This window comes from Aotus nancymaae, unplaced genomic scaffold (assembly GCF_030222135.1).
Source record: "Aotus nancymaae isolate 86718 unplaced genomic scaffold, 86718_ANA_hifiasm-v0.15.2.pri h1tg000002l, whole genome shotgun sequence".
Lineage (NCBI taxonomy): Eukaryota > Metazoa > Chordata > Mammalia > Primates > Aotidae > Aotus > Aotus nancymaae.
Window position 1 is genome coordinate 7,146,726 of NW_026988413.1, and position 22,911 is coordinate 7,169,636.

The window sequence follows — 22,911 nt, forward strand, 5'->3', positions numbered from 1 at the left end:
CCCTCAGGCTGCAGCGAGAAACTCCGGTGTCCTCTGTGGAAAGTAAGTGACTCTGGAACTTCTCTGAGAGTGGCGTTCAGGCCTTCCCGGATTTGGCTGCTGGCCCTCCCCTGCTGCCTGGTTCCAGTGATTCGGTATTTGTTCCTTATTTTTCTGAGAGTAGTTATATAACATGAATGTTTTTCAAAGGCTCCAATTGACCTGGCTCTGGTCACCTCCTGCCGCCCATCAGTACCAAGAATTGCCCGTTTGGTGGTTTTGGGGATTGCGCAAGGCTGGCCTGTCCAGAGACACCTCCCTGCCAAGGCCGTCACCACTTGGGGCGAGCTCCAAGCCACAGTCACCACTCAGCCATGCTCAGAGCCTGTGGGCCACTCCCCGGGCAGTGACTGAGGGCAGGCGAGGCGGGCAGGACAGGGTCCAGGTGGAAACCGCGGGCCTCGGGCCGGTAGCTGGGGATGCCATGCGCAGCTTTCCTGGGCTCACTGAGCGGCTGATAGAACCTGCTCGGCCCTCCATCTGACAGTCCAGGCCCTTGTGATTGAGGGAGCTGAACAATCAGTTGAGAAGCCCTAAGGGTTAGAACCTCAGAAGCGGATCAAGATGCACGTTAAGATGGCAAGGCAGAAATGCCGCTAGGTCCAAGCACTTTCCTTCCCCCACGGTGCGGCCCTGGCCACGGAGACTCCGCCCAAAAGCCCTGCAGCTCTGAGAGCAGTGGAGAGTCTTTGGTGGTTTGAGAGTAGGAGGGAACGATTTCCATGATGAAGGCAGGAGATGAAAACATGCATCTTATTCTGAATCTAATGGCGTTCCTTCATAACGTTCCTGATCTCACCTACTGTCCGGTTCAGTGGGTAAGAACAGAGAACGTGTGAGCTAAAAGGCATCTTCAGAGATTCTCTAGTTCAACGCTCTCATTTGACAGATGCAAAGCTGAAGTCCAGACATGCCCAAGATCCCCAGATCGCAGATCACAGAGCTGGGCTCCGGCTCAGCCCCAGCTCCCTCCCTGCTGCAGGCTGTGTTCTCCAGAGCCTGAGGGACGCAGGGGGGGCTCGTATAGGCCAGGGAGGGGCCCTGGACTCAGTGAACGCACGGCCCCGCCGTTGCAGATGGTGCTCTCTGTGCTGGGGTCCGCTCAGCAGGAGTGGAGAATGCAGATCATGCGCGATGTGTTCCTTCCTCGGTCGGAATCAAACAGGAATGTTTATCATGACCCTGATACTTAAGACCTCGAGTTTGTCCTGAGGTGGGGGCCGTCGTGGCCCTGCCACTGCCTTTCTGTTTGTCCTGTACTTGAACTCTTCTCTGTCTTCCTTCTGGGGTATCCCAGCTGCATCAACAAGGGAGTTCTGTAAGACAAAACCTCAGAAACGCTGGAAGGTCAGAGCAGCATCTGATCCATACACACTTAGCACCTGTTGTCAGGGCTGAGCTGTGAGTGAAACCGCCCCCATCCTTCAAGAATGCACAAATTAGTTGATTACAAACATTAGAAAGTCTATTTCTCTTACGGGGAAATATTGGGATAAGTAGGGGACCGGGGGCTGGAGGAGTAGATGACTCCAAAACGTGGCCAGTGCAACGTGAAGGACTGCATTTGCTGGCGGGACTTTTTAGACTTTTCTGTTCCTTGCAACACCAGCATGAGTTACTTTTAGTGAAGAACTCCAGGAGAAAGTTGGTATGGTAAGCTGCCTGGGGAATGAATCGTGGGACTATACAAATCCTCATCTCTCCTTCCTTCCCTCCCCTGAGGTTGCACTGTGCCAAGGATACTTGTTTTATGCAGAAAAACTCTCTCTTTATAGCCTCTGGTACCAAGTTGTTTTTCTGTTACTGGAACTGAGCCACTCCCAGAAGGTGATGGAGCTTCATAGAAAGAGTTCTGAGCTGGGTGCCGGTGCACCTGGATACAGGCCATGCTTGCTACTGTCTGATTCTCTGGCATTGGACAAATGATTCAAGCTCTCTGACCCTCAGTATCTTCATCTGTAGACGGGGATGATACCACTTGTCTTTCCTACTTGTACGGGTTGCTGTGAGGACCAAATGAGGCCACAGTTGGGAGGTTTCCGAAGGACATACTGATGTCAGATTAACGATGGCTCTGTTGTTAATATCTCACTTTTTTTGTGATAGACTTTTGGCTTTTGCCTGGATTTCTACGGCAGGGAGGTGGATAAATGAGTTGCTTTTAAGGTCAGCTTACATCTCAGGAATTCTCTCGAACTTGGGGCTTTTCTCTTTGGTCCTGATGCTTTCCTGACAGGTGACTTTATCAGTCCAAATCCTGAAAATTCACTTTTCTGGCTCCAACACATGTGGTCAAGGTCCGACTGACATTTTGTGCAGCGCGTGAAAATCAGAGTGCTAACGCTGTCTCTTGGCAGAAAGCGGGACTTCAGCATCTCTCGGGGCCTCAGCGTTGCCCCCTAAATGTCCTCCCAGTCCCGTGAGGCCCTGACTGGCCAGCAGACAGGAAGAGGAAGTGAGGGACTAGAATCAGGAGTTTTAAATTAGAAATCACGTGAAGGGGGCAAATCCAGGTGCCTGAGCCTTCTGGTATGTCACCTGGGAGGCCAGGTCCTAAGTATTCCACAAGCAAGGAGTCTAGTTGCCATAGCTGCTGTTAGAGATTTTCCCATACCGGGCCCCAAGGTGCGTCATGTTTCCTGGTGAGCTCTGGAGATGGGAGCCAAGATTAGAACACTGGGACTTGCTGGGAGGTGGGGCTGGGGGTGGGGGAGCCTTCCAGCAAGGCCTGCCATCTGTGTCAGGGGACTTCCCTGCTAGACTTCATGACCAGGCAGGCACACACACCTGAGTCCAGCAGCCACGCGGCAGGCCACAGTGTTAGGCTTGACGTGATGCTTTCATACTCAGTCCGGTCCAGACACCAGCATGGGACCTGCCTCCACCACTCTGGGCAGTTGCCTGGGGCCCACGGGCAACCTGAGCTAGCAGCAAGCCCCGCATCCAGCCCTCAGCTTTTACACCGTCTTGACATGAGTCTCTTTAAAGCTCCTCGGCCTCAGTCGTTAGAGCAGGATGCTGCTTAGGGTTGCGTGAGGAGCAAGTGAGGATTTGTGAAAAAGCTTCTGCATGTGGAAACTGCTGTTGTGAACGAATGTTACAAGGTAATGAGAATTTGAAACCAGGGAGGAATGTGCTCATTAAAATGGGCGATAAGAGACCCACCCTGGTCCCTCGTCACTTCCCAGTGAACCGCAGCCACGTGTGGCCTGATCACTGGCCCAAGGCACAGACTCTGTGGCCCCCACACTTGCTGTGGGCGCAAGAGGGTGCTTGGTCGGGGAGTTAATTCAAACACATCTGGAACCTGCTGCCTGCTGGGTACAGTACGAGGCCAAGGATAGAGAGGTGAGTAGCTTTCCTCTTGCCAGTGATGGATTCAAAGTCTAGTTAGAGAAAGAAACTGATAGATGAGTATAATACAGTGTCGTGAGTCCAGTAATAAAGGTGTGTCTAAAGTACTGTGGGACACAGTCTAGAATAATTAATAAGAGATAGTTAACTCTGCCCGAGGGTGGCTCTCAGCCAAAGAGTGTATTTGAATTGGGCTTTGCAGGAAACATAGGAGTTTACTTTGTGAACCAGGATTTGGGGGCAGGGGCAGGAAGAGCAAGAGACAAGCTCAGAGGAAGGAAAGGGCTTGGGGTGTTTGGTGAATGGCACCAGGTGATTCCTGCATTGCTATGGGCTGGGCTCCCTGCTAGGGGCTGTGGACCAGACACTGGAGCTGTCCCTGAGTGGCTGAAGCGAAGTGGGAGCAGTTCACAGGAGGGATGGATGGTAGCCATGAACTGAAGTGTCTGAGAAGTTAAGACAGTGTTTCAGGTGGGATGTCCATGGATGCACAGCTGTGTTTGGAAAATACAAACCACCTGCCTGGGCTGTTGCTGAAAGGAGATAGGAACAGAGAACATCAGAAATAAGGCTGCAGAGGCCAGCTAATCTGTGGGCCTGGGTTGCAGCCTGCAGGCCCAGCTGGGAGCTCCTGACCTTGGCTGATCCTGAGACTCCTCCGTGGGAGGCAAGTGGCTCTCCATCTGGGCTGTGGTGGAATTTCCAAATGCCCTGGCTGTACCACAGGCCAGTGCACACTTCCCATGCTCCCCAGGTGATCTCGCTGGTGTGTCTCAGTCAGCCAGGCCTGGAAGCCATTGCCAAGTTGATGGTAGAGCAGCTGGGGCCTTAGCAGGGGAACTGACGTGATGAGGCCCACACTTGCAGGGGTTGCTCCTTAAGCAGAGACTTGGGAGTGTAGATCCAAACGGGAAGGCTGAATGATTTGAACAATAATCAGGTGGCCCAAGAGGGAACTGGGTGAGACGGGGTGGAGGCCTGGACCCACAGGGCAAAGGTGCAGAGAGAAGGGAATGGGTTAACAAAAGGTTAAGTACACAGAAAACTATGCAAGGAAATGAAAGAAGACACAAATGAATGAAAAAACATCCTATGTTCATGGATTGGGAGGCAATATTGTTAAGAGGTCAAGACCACCCAAAGTGGTGTACAGATTCAGTGCAATCCCTATCAAAATCCCAATGGCATTTTTTCCAAAAATAGAATAATTAGTCTATCCTAAAATTCATGTGGAAACTTAAGGGACCCTACATAGGAAAAACAATCTTGAAAAAAAAAAGAACAAAGTTGGAGGTCTCACATTTCCCAATTTTAAAGTTACTATAAGGCCACAATAATCAAAACAGTGTGATACTGTCATAAAAAATAGACATCTAGACCAATGGAATAAAATGGAAAGCCCAGAAATAAACCCTCAGAGATGCAGTCAAATGACTTTCCATAGTCATGCCAAGACTATTCAATGGGGAAAGGACCATCTTTTCAACAAGTAGCGCTGGGAAAACTGGATATCCACATGTAAGAGAATGAAGTTGGACCCTTATGTTTATACCATATACAAATATTAACATAGATCAAAGAACTAAATATAAGAGCTAAAACCATAAAATAGAAAACTCGTAGAAGAAAACATAGGGGAAAGCGTCGTGACACTGAATTTGGCAACGATTTCTTGAATACAACACCAAAAGCACAGGCAACAAAAGGAAAATTAGATAAATCAAAGACTTCTGTACATCAGAAGACACAGCAGGGTAAAAAGGTGACCCACAGAATGGGGGGAAATATTTGCAAGTCATGTGTCTGATAAGGGGTTAATAACCAGAATATATAAAGAATTCTTACAAGTCAACCACAATCAATTAAAAAATGGGCAAAAGAGTAGAATAGACAAATTTCCATCTTAATTTGTCTATTAAGATAGACAAATGGCCTGAATAGACATTTCTCCAAAGATGATATACAAATGGCCAATAAGCACATGAAAACATGTCCATGTCACTAATTGTCCGAGAAATGCAAATCAAAACCACAATGAGATGCCAGCTCACAACCACTTAAGATGGCTGTCATATAAAACAAAAACAGAAGATAACAAGTGTTAGTGAGGATGTGGAGAAATGGAAACCCTCGTGTGCTGTGGGTGGAGAGTAACATGGGGTGGCTGCCGCAGAAAACAGTTGAGTGGTTCCTCAAAAAATTGCCAATAGGATGACCTGATGTCCAGCAGTTCCACTTCTGTGCATGAACAGAAAGGAACTGAAAGCAGGGTCCTGAAGAGAGATTTGTACACCTGTTATATTGGTTTGCTAGGCTGCCATAGCAAAGCACTACAGATTAGGTGGGGTGGCTTAAACAGCAGAAATGTGATTCTGGAGGCTGGAAGTCTAAGATCAAAGTGTTGGCAGCGTGGTTCTTCTGGGGCCCCTCTCTTTGGCTTGGTGGCTGTCTTCTCCCTGTGTCTCCATGTGTGATCTTCCTCTTGTAGGTGCCTGTGTCCTAACCTCTTCCTACAAGGACACCAGTCATATTGGACTAGGGCCCACCTTAATGACCTCATTTTAAATTAATTGCTTCTTTAAAGACCCCATCTTCAAATACAGTGACATTCTGAGGCCCTGATGGTAAGGACTTCAACATACGGATTTTTTTGTTGGGAAGGGAGACACAATTCAAACCCCAACACTCATAGTTACAGCAGCATTATTCACAGTAGCCAAAAGGTAGAAGCAACCCAAATGTCCCTCAGCTGATGAATGCATAAGCAGAATGTGGTCTACTCAAACAATGGAATATTATTCGGCCTGCAAAAGGAAGGGAGCTGCGGCACCCACTACCACGTGGAGGAGCCTGGAAGACATTGTGCTAAGTGGAGTACGGCAGTCACAACAGGACAAATACTGTGTGATTCTACTTACCTGAGGTGCCCAGAGTGGTCACATTCAAAGAGACAGGAAGTACAAGGGTGTTTGCCAAGCCCTTGTTGGGGGGAGCTAGTGTCTGATGGGGACAGCGTTTCGGTGTGGGAAGACGGGAGGTTCTAGAGATGACGGTGGTGGCGGCTGCACAGCAATGTGAATGTGCTTCATGCCACTGAACCGCAGACTTAAATTTGCAGCAGATTTGCGGTTGAGACGGCAAATTTTATGTGTATTTTATCACGACTAAAAGCTTTAAAATAAAAAGAAAGGTTAAGGATGCAGCACTGTTCGATTTGAGGATGGCTAGGTGGGTTTCTGCCTGGTTTTTTCACCAGGCAAGATTCAAGGGGAGGCAGGGGCGGGGCGTTTCAGACGCAGGGAGCATGTGGTGAGCTCAAGTAGAGGAAGGGGCGGGGCTGTTTCAGACGCAGTCAGCACGTGGTGAGCTCAAGGGGAGGAAGGGGCGGGACTGTTTCAGATGCAGTGAACACTTGGTGAGCCCAAGGGGAGGAAGGGGCGGGGCTGTTTCAGACGCAGTGAGCACGTGGTGAGCTCAAGCAGAGGAAGGGGCGGGGCTGTTTCAGACGCAGTGAACACTTGGTGAGCCCAAGGGGAGGAAGGGGCGGGGCTGTTTCAGACGCAGTGAGCACGTGGTGAGCTACTTTCCCCCAATCTGTTTTAGACTGTTTTGGCCATGGTGTCATTAGACTCTGATGATAGTTTTGCCCCAGCCGCCGCCCCAGTGCCACCCCCCCATCCCTGCCCCATCATCTTCCCAGGCAGACACAGGCCCCTGGAACCATGTTTCCTGCTGGCGGATAAAATCCTGTTCATCAGCCGCTCTCTAGAGCAGCCTGAGATGGGGCTCTTCTCCCTCCACCCTTTCTGTCTGCCGTCCTGTCCCCTTCATTCCCCAGCCATTTCTTCTTTCCTCCTTCCCTGGGGTGATGGGAGGTCGTGGCTGCTACTGAAAGTTTCATTGCACGTTCTGGAAACGAATGTGTAGGGCGGTCAGGGGCTTTGGGGGGTGGGTGTGGCTAACACATCTGCATCCCCTTTTTCATGGTGGATTTGGAGGATGGGGACTCGGGAAGGGGGAGATGACACCCACTTAGAGCTCTGTGCAGCCCCTCGGCCACTGTCACTGATCACATGCTCTCTGTCCACACCAGGACCTGAGCTCCTTCGCCATGCCGCTCCTGGATGGGGACCTGGAGACTTCTGAAAAGCATTCCTCTCGAAAGGTAAGGCCTCCTTTTCAGGAGTTTCTCACAGCTCGCTTGAGGTGCCACGGAGGCAGGCAGAGCCTGAGGCCACCTCCACCTGTGTGTCCACCTGCACACCTGGCGATAGCCAAGCCCATCCCAGGACAGCTCACCTTGCATGGCCAAGCTCGGCATGCCGGCCAGGCTGTCCAACCTGGGAGCCTCGCGGGCATCGCTCCTTTTCTTTCTCGCGTGGCACTGACTGTGGCCCACTAGACCCCGCTAACGTGGGCAGAGGCAATGGAGGAAGATGAGTGATGAGCTAAGCCCAGTTGAAGGTATCGGGCACTGCAGACCACCTGTGGTCTTCGGGCTGAGCTCGACTGGCAGGACTTTGCCCTGCTGTCCACCAGCGCCCACCCCCGGCTTCAGGCTCTCTCCTTCCACCTCATGTTGCCCCCTCTCCACACGCCTTTTTGTCCCCTTCCACTTTTCCTCTCCTCTCTTTAGCTCCTCGCTCTCCCTCCCCCACTGGTGAATTTCCCTCCCGTTAGGAAACTAATGTCTCAAGGAGGTTGTTGACTGTGTGGGGTCAGGTGGCCAAGAAAGAGTGCAGGGTGGGGTGGGGGGCTGTGGAGAGGGATCCGCAGTGTCAGGTGAGGGTCGAGGTGGCCGTGGTGGTGCGCAGAGGTCCAGGCTGCTTGCGGGTTTCTCCTGCAGCCAGGAAGCGAGGGTGGGCAGAGGCCTGGCGGGGGACGTGCTCCCTGGCATCCTGCCACCCACAGACTCCTCTGGGAGGTGACAGCAGGCAGAGCTAGCAATCTGGGGGCTGCATGCAGGGTCTGGGCACGGGTTCCAGGCACCGGCCAGCCTGGGATGAGGGCAAGAGTTCCCATGCTGGAAAAAGCAAACCTCCTCTCTAAGCACTTGAATTACACACAACTGAATCAAATTGGTTTAGGCCTGTGGGGCTTCACTGGTGCCCGTGCCTTCCCCGCCCTGCCCTGAACGAGCAACCTTATTAACAGTTCTTCTGGCCCAGCCAGCAAAGACTGTTGGAGAATGGCCTTGAGCTTCCGGGCCAGCAGAGAGTGGAGTGGCAGGAAGGGGCCACCAAGCCCCAGCCCCCATGCAAGGCTATGGGACAGGCCCCGTGGGTGCTGGGTCATCTTCCTCCTGTTTGACTCCGCAAATCCCTGCTTTCCAGTGAAAACCTTGCATGTAGAATCTGAGACTGCGGAAGAGACACACAGGCTGCAGCCTGGCCCCAGCTTCCTCTCCGGCAGCTTCATGACAAATGGCCCCATAGGCAGAGCTCTGCTCGGCAGACGCCTGAGTGCCCACTCTCTGTTAGCTCTGTGGAGCCAGGCACACTCTTGGGAGTCTCGTCCATACCCGGGAATCATCCGGCCGCATTCAGCAACATACCATTTGGCTACAGCTTGCCCGAGAACGAGAGCTGAGGCCCCGTCCCTGGGGGCTTCAGCCAGTGCCTCCCCAGCAGGCCTGTCCCTCCGTCTGGCTTTCCACCATCTGGGAGTATGATCTGGCCCCTGAGGCTCCTGGTGGGAGGGGCTGAGCAGGGCCCCGCAGCCACCATGCTTGGTCATTTTCCGGGGACAGGAGTGGCAGGGCTGCCGCCCTGGGCTCCCTCTTCAGGCCTGAGCACTGGGCGCCCGACTCCACTGGCCTGGAGTTCAGAATACAGAGTGGAACCCCATTCAGGAGAATCCTGGGGTCCCCCTTGCCCATCATATATGGTTCAAACTGGCATTCAGGGCCCTTGGTGACTGGTTCTCCAGGGGCTCATGGCTCAACTTCCCCCATGACCCCCATCCTCGTGGTGGTCCAAATGAACGGCCCTCTCTCTCTGTGCCTCCCACCCCTTCTCGTCAGTCTCCAGGCACCAGACGCTTCCTCGGCCCCGTCCATCGCCTCTCTGAAGCCCAGCTGGCTGTCAGGGCCTTCTCTGGGTCAGGATCTCTGTGAGGGGCAGGTTTGAGCTCTGGGCCGTTTCCCCACCTGCATGGTGCTGATGGCACTTCGGCCTTGCAGGCACTCTGCAAGCTGTCCTGTGGCGCCCGCTCCCCTGTGCGTTTCTTCCCCTGTAGGACTGGACATCCGCCTTGGCTCAGCCCTCTGCCCAGCTCCCCGGTGAGCTCGCGGTGCAGTGCACAGAGCAGATCCATGCACAGGCTTGAGCCTACCTTTCCAGCAGCTCCGAAATCCCACCCCTCCCTCAGGTCCTCCCACGTGGCCTCGGCTCCTCTTCTGGTTCACATCCTCCAGGCTGCTGTCATCATTGTCACAGCCCTGGGAACGAAGCTTAGAGAACCATGTTGCTGTCCACGTTGTGGGAAACTGAGCTGTGACCAAACTCGGACCTCCATCCAGGACCAGCTTGTCATGTCACCTTATGATAGGGCCACTTGGTCCCTGTGTGTGTCGTTCTCTCAGCCCCCACCCCACACCCACCACTTGAAAAAGAATCTCTTTTTTTTTGAGGCAGGGTCTCGTTTTTACCCAGACTGGCTGCCATCTTGTTCACTTCAACCTCCATCTCCACCTCCTGCGCTCAAGTGATCCTCCCACCTTAGCCTCCTGAGTAGCTGGGACCATAGGCCACCACCCTGGCTAATTTTTGTGATTTTTGTAGAGACAGGGTTTTGCCATGTTGCCCTAGCTAGTCTTGCACTTCTGAGCTCAGGTGATCCACCCTCCTCGGCCTCCCAAAGTGCTGGGATTACAGGCGTGAGCCACCTCCCCTCGCCTGAAGAATCTCTCATTTGTAAATGTATTCTCAGAATTTGTTCTGATTCCCATAGGTAGCTGGAGTAGTGGCTAAATGGGATATTGTATAAACAGAGAATCTAAATGCTTTTCATATTAAATGGTCAAAAAAAAAATCAGGTAGGCATAGTGATGACCCTGTAATCCCAGCTACTCAGGAGGCTGAGGCAGGAGGATTGCTTGAGCCCGGGAGGTGGAGGTTGCAGTGAGCTGAGATTGCCTCACTGCGCTGCAGCCTGATTGACAGAGAGAGACCCTGTCTCAAAAACAAACAAACAGCAACAAACTACACGAAAAAAAAAAACTCACACTTCTTTATAGCTAGGAGAGCTTGAGTTACAGGGTCCTATAGCACCACACTCTTCTTCCTGCCAGGCCCACTCACGAAAATGTTCGCACCAGGCCGGACCCTGCACCTCCACGTGGCGGCGCCGGCTCCTCGGCTGGAGAGGCCGCGGGGGAGTCTGTGTGGCGCGGTCCACACCGTGGAAGGTGGCACTCGCAGGGCATCCCATCCTCCCGGCCGCGAGCTCGGGGCTTGGGCCGCCCTCTAGTGGCGGAAGAACGTACCCAGGCCTTGGTCCGGGCAGTGCTGCCTGTGGGGTGCCCTGGGCGCCCTTCTCAGCACGGCGCATTTCCCGCACGGCATTTCCCTGTCTGCCCTAGTCCTCGCTCCCCGCGAGCCCTGTGGATGAGTTACTCGCCCTTCTTGCTTCTGAACTGGGTCATCTCTGAGGTCCTTACGGCGTGTGTTGCAAGTTTCCCGAGTGGTAGGGCAAGAGCTGCTTAGCATGCACCGTGCGCTTCCCAACCCCATGTGGCTTCATCTGACCTTTAAGCAGCCCTGAGGTGAGGGCACGGCCGTCCCCATTTTACAGATGAGGAAGCTGAGGCTCAGTGAGGCCAGGTAACATGCCCAGGATGACTCAGCAGGTGGCAGAGCTGGGCCAGACCCAGGCACCCAGAGGTGGCACAAGCTCCTCCACCCACCCGGCAGGAACGTGACTGCGGGCACATGGGATATTTCTAAGTCTACAATGAGCTGTGCACCTTTGCTTAAAGTTACGGTGTCTGATAATTTTTTAAACCATAACTAGAATTTTACATCATTGTAAAGTGAGCCTCAGAATTTTTTGGCTTTGTTAACTTTCTTTTTTTTTGAGATGGAGTCTCACTCTGTCACCCAGGCTGGAGTGCAATCATGCGATCTCGGCTCACTGCAACCTCTGCCTCCTGGATTCAAGCAATTCTCCTGTCTCAGCCTCCAGAGTAGCTAGGATTACAGGCGCCTGCCACCATGCCTGGCTAATTTTTTTGTATTTTTAGCAGAGATGGGGTTTCACCGTGTTGACCAGGGTGGCCTCGAACTCCTGACCTCAAGTGATCCTCCCACCTGAGCCTCCCAAAGTGCTGGGATTGCAGGTGTGACCCACTGCCTCCAGCCAGCTTTGTTAACTTTTCTCCTAACTTCTGTCGGCAACCTCAGTTATTCAAATGCTGAAGCAGCTTGGAGGTGAAAACTTCATCATCTTCTAGGGCTGAGGTCTCAGGATGGAGTTCCAGGCCCTCTCTGTTCTGGAACACGGGAATCTCAGAGGCAGGAAAGAGAACTGCCGTCCTGTGTGGTCAGACCTTGGATGGACATGAGGTCTTGAGCGGTGAAGGCAGGCAGCCCTGTAAGTAGGTTGGAGGAGGGAGACACTCATTTTGAGCTCTGCTTTCCTTCTTCTCTTCTGCCTCCTGGAAGCCCCTTTTAAGGAGTGGGACAGGGTGGTCAGTGGACCTGCAGGATGTGGTGCTGCCAGCTTGTGAGGGGCTGTCCTTGGGGGTAGGTGCTACCTGCAGATCATTCAGTGGCCACCTCTGTGGAAGAGCTTCAGGCTGTTTCTCTAGGAGGGTTCTATGTGGGGGCCGTGTGGTGAGAGCGGACAATGATGAGAGTCCCAGACAAGGCAGGAGGCAGCGTGTCCAGAGCGTGGAGTGACTGCATCCATTCATCTGTCTTTCTGCAGGTGGACAGCCCCTTCGGCCCTGGAAGCCCCTCCAAAGGGTTCTTCTCCAGAGGCCCCCAGCCCCGGGCCTCCAGCCCTGTGTCTGCACCCGTGAGGCCCAAGACCAGCCCCGGCTCTCCCAAAACTGTGTTCCCGTTCTCCTACCAGGAGTCCCCGCCGCGCTCCCCGCGACGCATGAGCTTCAGCGGGATCTTCCGCTCCTCCTCCAAAGAGTCTTCCCCCAACTCCAACCCTGCTACCTCGCCCGGGGGCATCAGGTTTTTCTCCCGCTCCAGAAAAAGTAAGACATTGATGATATTGTTTCAGGTGGGTTCTGGGCTGCTGGGGGCTGCTTCTGCAGCCGCACAGCTGTGGTGGCACCGAAGCTGCCAGGTGGCTGTGAATGGCTTGGTGCTGAGTGCCTGCATTTGTTTCTCCCCACCCCCACTCCCCCCAAACAAATCTATCTCCAGAACATCAGTTTCCACCTGTCACTTTCTTCCCATGCTGATCTATCAGAGCCTAATCCTTCTGGTCTGGGTCGGTCCTTGGATTAACTGTAAACATCCCAGTACTCACAGTACCGCTGCTGTGACAATCCGATGACACACTGGCCTCCCGCCTTCTCTGGAGCCTGCAGGCACGGAGCCAAGCTTAGGCTCTCACTCAGGGCCATGGCGCCAGATTGCTTTGGCCAGCCCCACAGGGCTCCCACTCTCCGTGGTTTGGTATTTGGGGGTTTGACTACACCTGTTTCTGGCAAATCCTAACTTTTTCTGTTTGGGGCACTGGGCAGCAGGGAATGGAATCTAGGAGGGATTTGCTGGAGAAAAGGAAGAAGGAAATGTGGGTGTTTAAGAGAGTTCCATAGGCTCATGAGAAGGCTCGTGATCTGAGGATATTTTCACTTGAGTGCCGTCGATGATAATACGAAATATGCCACGAACTGTCAAGTTCATGGCGTTTACCTTCTTTCCTGTGTCTGTTCTTTCCTATTCTTTCTATTGACTTAGCATGTTTGTACTGGGGAAGATAGTGATGTGGAAAACAGATCTGCCCTTGACCATCAGAGGCTGGGATAGTTCGTCTTTCTCTCCAGCCTGAGTTTGTACTCAGAAAGACCTGCAATACTGAGTGTTAGATAGAGCAAGACTTTCTATCTGCAAGGCCGGCAGCAGCAAGAGGGGAATTTCAGTGTTTCTGACTTCAGACTCTTCCATCAGGCAGTGGTGGCCACAGGACAAGAAGCCAGGTCTCTGCCAGCCTCGCTTCTTCCTCCGGAACCGCTCTGCAGGCAGAGGGGGTGGTGCATCGTATTCTCTGTGAGTGGAGCAGCGCTATCCCCCAGGCAGATTTTGTGCTTTGTCTTTCTACGTAAAACAAATGAAGGTGCTTCTGCCTGTGGGTTGTGTGTGCGTCGTGGGAGGTGGGTCCTGACCGGTCTCTACGGGTGCTTCTGCCTGTGGACTGTGTGTGCATCATAGTGGGTGGGTCCTGACCGGTCCTGCGCTCACCCCTCCAGGCTGTGGGGTTGTCACAGTTGTGGGAGATGGGTCCTGACCAGTCCTGCGCTCACCCCTCCAGGCTGTGGGGTTGTCACAGTTGTGGGAGGTGGGAGGTAGGTCCTGACCGGTCCTGCGCTCACCCCTCCAGGCTGTGGGGTTGTCACGGTTCCCTTTAAGTTTGTGCACTTTGGTCTCAGGAGGCTCCTTTCTTCCGCCCTCTGTCTGTATAAACATTATCCAGAGACGAGGGCTCCAAGTGCTGTCCAGAGGGAGGAATCAGGCCTGTCCCGACAGGGAAGCTGCGTGAGGGCTCAGGTCACACGAGTGGAATTTGTGGAAGAGAGGGAGGGCGTGTCTGCAGTTTGCCTTGTAGGGGAACTTGCGACGTTGTGTAGATTGAATGTGCTGGAACTGGTGGATGAAAAGACAGGATTCCTGCCTTCAAGGGCTCCGCGTCAGGGGCAAGCAGCCTTCAGAAGGGATGAGGTTGTCTTCACAGTGAGGCCCGTGCCGAGTTAGGACTGGCTTTCTGAGCAGGGTGGACAGCAGCACAGAGAACCTGACGATCGATGGGATGGGTGCCCACAGGAGCGTGGGAGCTGTGAGCTGGCTTCCGTGGGGAGGTCTCGAAGCTCTGGCAGGAACCATCACCCTCTGCTTCCCTCTACATTGTTCTCCTGTCGGAGCGCATAGAGCCCTCCACGGGGGTGGGAGGAGACTGCGAGAGGGAAGAGCGGGGAGAGGAGGAGGCGGGTCCCTGCAGGCAGAGGGTCCCATTGGGAGCCCAGCAGCAGCACCTCAGGGCCCCAGCTGCCCCTCAGTACAGCATTCAGTTGGAGGTGTGGTGCAGCCACCGCCCCCCCTACATTCAGCCTGGGAAATGAGCTATTCTTTTAGAGACTGAGTTCAGAAAGATCTCCTCTTGAAAGCGTATCAGTTTCTCAAAGCGTTCCCCCTTTTCCCCGTCTTGCGTTGTTATTTACGATGTTTAGGTTTCATCCGCTTTCAACTGTTTTCTTTCAGCCGCTGACAGAATTGCAGATGGACAGATAATCAAAGCTAGAAGGGACTGTGGGGAAACCGTTTACGGGGGAAGAAAGCATGTGCATTTAGCGCTTTGAACACAGCATGTGTAGGGGTGTGTGTTGGACTCGTATAGATGTGTGCGTGTATATGTGTGCATACATGTATGTGGGTACACACCTATACGCCTTTTTTATTTTTTATAAGGGCATGCCTTGGCCTGCTAGGGGCAGCCTCTAAGTGAAGAATTAAGAGTAGATGAGTGGAAAGAAACTGTTGCTTTATCTGGCATTCCAGTTTTTTGAGACTGTCTTCATTTATTGGTAATTAAAAATGAATACATCTTGAAAAACACGTCAAGCTCCCAGACGTGAGCATCAGGGCAGTGGCAAGATGGCGAGCAGAAGTTGCAGGTGTTGGTAGCAGCAGAGGAAGGAGTTGGGGACAGCCAAGGCCCGTGCTCGGGCTCAAGGGCTGGCAGGGGGAGGTTGGGATGTGGCAGGGCTTAGGGAAGGCTTGGGGAGAACCTGCAGATGGCTGAGTGTGGACGTCCAGGGCGGGATGCTGGGCCATTTTGCATTGCTATAAAGGAGTACCTGAGGCTGGGCATTTATAAAGAGAAGAGGTTTGTTTGGCTTATGGTTCTGCAGCCTGCCCAGAGGCATAGCACCAGCATCTGCTTCTGGGGATGGCACAGCCATCCGATGGGAGCCTCATATTCACTGCATGGATAAAACCACTTCCCCAAGACCTTGGTATTGTAGTAAAGTGTTTAGTTAATGTGAGGCCAGCCACATGGGAGATGGAGCTATCGCTCAAATCAGTCTCCCCAAAGGCTCAGAGCTGAGGGTTTTTATGGACAGTTCGGTGGGTAGGGGCCTGGGGAATGGGCGCTGCTGATTAATTGGGGGTGAGATCATAGTGGTGTGGGAACGGTCCTCCAGCACTGAGTCTGCCCCTCGGTGAGGGTCACAGGGTCAGCTGAGTCATGAGTCATGGGTCTGGGTGGGGTCCATTGGTTGCCAGAATTCAAGTCTAAAAAATTATCTCAAAGACCAATCTTAGGTTTTAAATAGCGATGTTATCTACAGGAGCAACTGGGGAAGTCACAAGCCTAGTTCCTCTGGCCCCATGACCCCAGAGCAGTAAGAGATCATGGAAACTACACCTGCAATTTAGCAGAGTTCAGGCCTCTCCCATAATCCTCATCTGTGGTCTTTCATTCGTCTCATGAAGGTGTGTTCCGGTCCGAGCAAGGAGGGGGTTGGTTTCAGGAAGGTACTATTATCATCCTTGCTTTAAAATTAAACTGTGAGCTGGATTCCTCCCTTGGTTAGCTTGGGCTCCGGCCAGGTAACGAGCACAGCCAGCCAGCCTGTGAGGCTGGATGCAGGAGGGAGTGAGCCAGCTAGGCCTTCTGCTGTCATCGTCTCTGCAAAGGTGTTTGCAGGGGCTTCAGGCCAGTTCCACTCACGGAAAGGCGAAAGAAAGCTGGGGTGTGCAGAGCTCCCATGCGAGAGGGAGCAAGAGAGAGGGGAGAGGGGCTGGAGTCTAAAACACTCAGCGAAGAGATGAAGAGAGGGGCCTCACTGCCGCAGGGAGGCCACCCAGCCGTTCAGGAGGCATCTGCCCCCAGGACCCAAGTACCCCCCACCAGGCCCCACCTCCAACAACAGGGATCAAATTTCAACCTGAGATGAGGAGAAACACACTCAACCTCTATCAGAGACAGATCTCTGGACCCGAGCGGTCCCGGAAGACGCTGTGCTCACAGCGCGGGCACGCGGGCACGGGCCTGGGGCTGACTCTGCCAATGTCTGCATGGGGTGCTGCGGCCATGAAGAGCTAGACCTTGGGGCTGAAGCTGAGCCTGGCCGTGGCCCCTTCCATCCGGGCCTGTGCTCTGCACGGGAGGAAGCTCCGCAGACTCCCCTCCATCCTTTCCTTAAAGCCAGGGGCCCAGGCAGGCGGGTGGAGTCTGAGTGAGCCCCACCTCCCGTACTGCGGGAGCCAGCTGCAGGCTGAGGAACGTGCGGTCTGTGTCAGCACCCCAGGGGCTGTGGGGATGAGGCTGGGCCTCAGAAGCAGAGACAGTGAGGCCCCTGGTCCCCTCTCACTGCTGGGTGGGGGCCCACAGTCCAATCACAGCTCCACGCCCCTGCACCCCCAGTCCACACACTGGGGTACCTGAGCCCCTCCGCTGCCTCTCATTCCAGAATCCTAGAGCTGCTGCCTGCTCACTGCCCGCACTGCCCGGGCTGGGCCTGCCGCCTGCACCTCTCCCCCAGGCCTGAGCGCGGTCTGTGAGCTCAGTGAGCCTGAGAATTGCTTTTTCCTATGGCAGAAGCACAGACAGCTGCTAAGGGCATGGGGCCTGGGGCTACGTGCTGGGGCCCCTGCGCACCTGGGGCCTGGGCCCTCCCTTGGGACACAGGGACGCCCTCCCTTGCGTCTTTATTGTTGGTAGACGTGCTGGGATGTTGGGCACTGAACATGGGCCTGACTCTCAGCCCCTTCAGCGGCCTTTTTCTGTTGCGGCCCTCAGGGTCCTTGGCTAGAAAATCCCCAGGTTCACCGTTCTTGCTTGTCAGGTACTGTGGAGAGGGCGGAGCTGTCACAGCTCTGCTTCACCATCTGGGTAGACTCGGAAAGGCGCTGCTCACAAAGGCAAGGAATGATTAGGTTGGGGTGGGGCATGGCTCCAGAGAAGCCCCCTGGGATGGGGCGTTGTGACCAGAGCGAGCCTGATCCCCAGGGCAATTGCTCAGCTTGCTGCCCTTGAAAAATCCTCAGCCCAGCTCCTTGGCTTTCCCCAGAAGAAGCCATCCCTGCCCCAGCCCTGTGGCTGATACGGCGCGAAGGTCCGGGTCTCTGTGTTGTGGGTGTTCCTTGACTGGGAGGTCACCCTGAGCTCCTTCCAGACGGCTGTTCGGTTGTGCTTGGCGTGAAGCTGGCCTGAAGGATGCACAGTCTGTCTGCTTTTCTCCTACTTGAAAATCTATTCCAGGATCAACGTTCCTAGACTCTGGATTGCTCCCCACACCGCCCCAGAACTAACTTCGTGAAATTGAGCCTGAGAGTTATGCCATCAGCCCGTCTGGAGGGACTTAGGAAGAAACAGCCCATAAAAGCCACTGTGTCCACTGGAGGGATGTCATGAAGACTTTGTTCATTTCACAAGGCCCCGGGGAGGAACTTGCTGTCTGGTCTGGGTACCAAGAATAGCGAACTTCTGATCAGCAGGACGGCTTTTGTCTGTAGCAGACACGAATCGTGCAACGGCCCAGTTTCCTCTGTCTGCGTTGGCTGCTAGCAGCGTTTGAACCAGATTTGTACAGAAGGCATTAATGGATTCACGTCCAGCCTTTCTGAACCCAGTTTCCACCCCGCTTCTTTTACATTCACGCTACTTTTTAACAAGCAAACGATGTATTGGAAGGATTTGGGGACATTTATGGAATTCAAAATAGAGCTGAACCCTCTGGACCCAGGAAGGGAAGGAACCAGACTGGCCCTGAGGCCTCGGCAGCCAGAATTCATAGATCTTCCTGAGAAATCCAGAGAAGTCCTCGTCTGCGTGTCACTCCGTTTACCGTTCCAAATCCTTGTTGAAGATATCTAATCAGCCCAGTTAGGATCCCTGAATCAATCAGGGTGGGGTGGGGTTGGGGGGCAGGAGCACACAGCAGAAGCAGAATGACCAAGAACCGGGAGCTAGGGCAGGAAGTTCCGGGATAAAAGGCCCAGCTGGCAACCCAAAGGGGACCGTAGCATCCCACCCTCCGCGGCCAGCGTGTGCGCACGCACACAAGGATGCCCTCATCACACGAGGCCCACCGCTTCCCCGACAGAGGGCGACGCCGCCTCACATCCAGCCTTGACGTTAAGGAGGATGTGGCTATGATCCCATTTTCTGAGTCTTCAGTCTCCAGGTAATGCCCGCTTCTCAAGTTCTGTCTCCATCTCGTCTTTCTGTCCTATAATTTATGGCCTACATGACAAACATAGAATCTCGAGTTTTGACAGGCTCCTCAGGTGATACTGATATACACCAGAGCTTGATAAACACTGTTTTCTTTCTCTTTTTTTTTTTGAGATGGAGTCTTGCTCTGTCATCCAGGCTGGAGTGCAGTGGCGCAATCTTGGCTCACTGCAACCTCCACCTCCTGGGTTCAAGTGATTCTCCTGCCTCAGCCTCTGGAGTAGCTGGGATTACAGGTGCCCGCTACCATGCCTGGCTAATTTTTGTATTTTTAGTAGAGACAGTGTTTCACCATGTTGACCACACTGGTCTCAAACTCCTGACCGCAAGTGATCCATCCGCCTCAGCCTCCCAAAGTGCTGGGATTACAGGCGTGAGCCACCGCACCTGGCTGGTAAGCACTGTTTTCTATTATTAAGGGGAAACAAAGCGGGAAGATGGAAATTGTGATCCCTATCATTTCAGAAGGAGAAATGAAAAAGGAAAAAGGGGTAATTCAGTCTTCAGATCCTCTAAGAAACGGAAGGAAGGAACACAGATGGAGACCAGCAGGTACCTAGGCTGGCTGGTGTTTTTTGCCCAGGGAAGAGAACCAGACCTTTCTTCTGGAAGGATCTTACCTCTCGGAGTTGCTGTAGTCTTTCACTGACATTTGCCTCTGGTCAGAGGCACAGTAGCGTGAGAATTCGTGGTGTGGTCGGTGTTCTCATCATACCGCTTCTGGCCACCGAGGAGAAGCAAACCTACTTCCCTTTGCTGATTAGAGTCGAACACCCCAACCAAAACAACGTCCCACTTTTCCGTCTCTCCCTCTAATGCAGCGGTCAGCAAATGACAGCCCCAGTCAGCAAATGGCAGCCCCAATCAGCAAATGGCAGCCCAGGGACAAAATCTGACCTGCCACCTCTTTTTGTAAACAAAGCTGTCAAGGAGACACAGTCCCGCCCATCTGTGTGTTCCTCTCCTGCCGCTTCCACGCTTCAACAGCAGAACCCAGCAGGTGCAGCAGAGACCCCATGGCCCGCAAAGCCTGAAGTGTTGACCTGGCTGACCTTGCTCTAGTGCCACAAAAATTCTTAAGTGGCTGAGTGGCGGCAGAAGCTTCCAGAATAGTGACTCTTCAGCTTCAAAATATTTTACAACTTGGTTTAGGATGATCTTGCCTTTGGAGAGGAGGGAAGGAAAGGAAAGTGCGTATCTGTGTGTTCATGAACTGCAAATAATAAGATTAAAATCTTTTAAAAAGCAAAAATAATCTTACGCAGTCAGCAAGGTGTGACCTCCAGAAGAGTTTCCTTTCATGTGTTGCTAAATTTTGCTCCTTAAAAAAATCCGTGTGTTCTAAGTGCATTGTATATAATTCTTAGACACTTCATAGCTACTCTCATATTTGTACGATGTTTACCAAGCTAGAAACTGAGGCACGGAGGCCTTCGGTTGTTGAACAAAGGCCACACGGCTACCAAGTGGTAAAGCCAAAATGTGAAGTCAGGCGCTTGAGCTCCTGAGTCCACTTTTAGTCCAAGTGCCGAGACTCTGCTTTAATGGAATAGATCGTAGGGATCTTTACACCAGTAATGGGACAACCACCTAGCCATTGACGAAAAGAGAGAGAAAAGTGGCTCCTTGGTGTGTCTGTCTCTATTTGTCTGTCTCTCTCTCTCTTCCCCTCTCCCCTCCCCTCCATTCCCCTCCCCTCCCCTCCGCTCTTTCTACAGGATCTCTGTCACCCAGGCCAGAGTACAATGGCACAATCACTGCAGCCTCAACTTCCCAGGCTCAAGCGATCCTCCCACCCTTCGCCCCACAGTAGCTGGGACTGCAGCTGCACACCACCATGCCTGGCTAATTTTCTAATTTTTTGTAGATATTGGGTCTCATTGTGTTGCCCAGGCTGCTCTCAAGCTCCTGTACTCAAGCGATCCTCCCACCTTGGCCTCCCGAAGTGCTGGAATGACAGGCGTGAGCCACCGTACCTGGCTCTTGGTCACACCGAAATAATTTCCATGTAAAACTAAACTTTAAATGTTTTAAGAAATGCACCCCCAAAATGTTTGAATACCTAAGTCTTGTGATGTCAGGCTTTTCTAGAAGGTACAAAGATATGTTTACATGTGTGATATAAATATCCACAGCCTTTCTTGCCTTCTCTCGAAGTTTGCGGGCTTGATTCTCAGAGCTTTGCTATATTGATGAGGTAGAGGAGAGCTTGATGCATTCCTGTTAGAAAGAAAACTGTCTAAGAGAGAAATGCATAACGAGGGTCCAGGTGAGTGAAGGGAAGATTCTAGAAGGTGAGTTTTGGTTGGAGAAGATGCTGGACAGTTTTGGAGGGCCAGACCAGAGATTGAAGCCCATTTCTTGTGCTGCGTAGGATGGTGGAGAGGGATAGAAGAGATGACTTGTGAAACGGGCATCATGTGTGTGGAGAATACAAGCCCACTGCTGACTCCCAGCCAACCTCTCCAGACACCTCTTCAGATTTCCTGAAAGGACTCACCTTAGCAGAAGGGCCTTCCTTTGATCCCCTGGATAAAGTAGTAGCAATCTCCTGGCAGGCATCTACACTGCTGATTCCCCACAGGGTATACTGTCTATTTACTGGTTCACTTGTCTGTCTCCCCCACCAGAGTGTAAACCATCTGAGGGCAGGGATTCTGTTTTATTCAAGGCTTTCTCAGGGTCTAGAAGGGTGCCTGAAGGCACTCAGCAAATCGTTTGAAATTAATTCACCAATAACTTGTTTTTCCATGCTTTCTAAAATGTGGGCTGATGCTTCTGAATACAAGGCAATGCTATACTGACCCAGGGATTTCAGTGAGTCATGTGTAAGCCCAACCGGGACTCAGAAACCACGAAGGGACAGAGGCAGTATCATTGATGATGTCAAGATAACCACTTCCATACAGCCTCCCGCTCCAAACAGACAATGACACAAAACAGCAATATAAACATGAAAGACACAGGCTAGACCAGAAGTAAATGATGAATTCATGCAGGACTAATGTCCCTAATGTGCAAAGATACCACAAACCGATGAAACTGGTGACTCCATGGCCTGAGTCTTAGAATCTAAAGTTTTAACAGGCTCCTCGGGTGATATTAGTATATACCGGAGCTTGAGACTTCTAGGAAAGCTGGCGTTGTGTGTATCGCATGCATACGAAATGATTCCTCCCACAGTTGTTCAGATACAGCAAAAGAACACGGAGCTCCCTGGCTTCGGAACAGAGTGCAGGAGGGAAGGAGGCAGTGGAATCGTCCCTAAGTAGCCACTTCTCATTCCACCGCTAGCTTCACTCCTATTTAATAGTGCGGAGTGTGGGATGTGGGGATTTTGAAAACATCAACAGACTTGGGAAAGGCAAGAAATGTGATGCTGATAGAAGTGATAGAATGTTTCCTTTTAAAATGCCAAAAATGTAAAGCGGAAATCGAAATTTTAGCTAAAGGAAAAGCATAAAGAATAACGTAGCTGGAATGAGGATGGGGCAGAAGTCATGCATGAGATGAGATTACTCTCTGTGTTCTTAGAGTGGCAGAAATCAGGCAGGTCTTAGAGCCTGAGTGAGGAACGAGGAGGGCTGGTTGTTTTTGTAAACAACCTATACATTTTGGGCAGCAGGTAATTTGATCATGCTGTAGCATGAGTTTCACAACAGTAAGCGCGTGAGGTCACAGTCCCACAGTGCTGCTTGAATCTTAGGGAGCCTGTGGTTGCTAAAAACGGTCAACACAAGACCCAACCGTGGCTGGAACCCCTACTTCTCAGCCTCTGAGTAGCTGCACTCCAGCCTGGGCGACAGAGCGAGACTCCATCTTAAAAGCGAGACTCTGCAACGCTTAGCGCCAAAGTCAAGGACTGGGCATGGGGCATGGTGGTTTGTTCACTGGGCTCTCTGGGAGGGAGTCCACTTTCTATCTCACCCCCTGTATCTCTGGGTAGAACTCTTGAAACCCAAGAGACGGGGCTGCCCTGAGATGGGTTGATGTGTTTTCAATCCATGTGCTATTTGTAGGTCACTCCATAAGAATCAAGCTCCCAAGAAAACCTGTGAGACCTCAGAGCCCCCACTCCTCCCAACACACCTTACTCAGTGG

The 22,911-nt window shown here is 52.6% G+C and overlaps 1 protein-coding gene across 6 annotated transcripts in view; it reads left to right on the forward strand.

The window, feature by feature from the left end:
- Nucleotides 1–22,911, forward strand: part of PRKAG2 (protein kinase AMP-activated non-catalytic subunit gamma 2) — a 334,310-nt gene that overhangs the window by 87,127 nt on the left and 224,272 nt on the right. For all 6 annotated transcript variants that reach the window (XM_064369721.1, XM_064369743.1, XM_064369769.1 and 3 more), the window contains exons 2-3: nucleotides 7,487–7,558; nucleotides 12,322–12,601. In XM_064369721.1, the coding sequence (XP_064225791.1) occupies nucleotides 7,487–7,558; nucleotides 12,322–12,601 (352 nt within the window). The remainder of the gene's footprint in view (nucleotides 1–7,486; nucleotides 7,559–12,321; nucleotides 12,602–22,911) is intronic.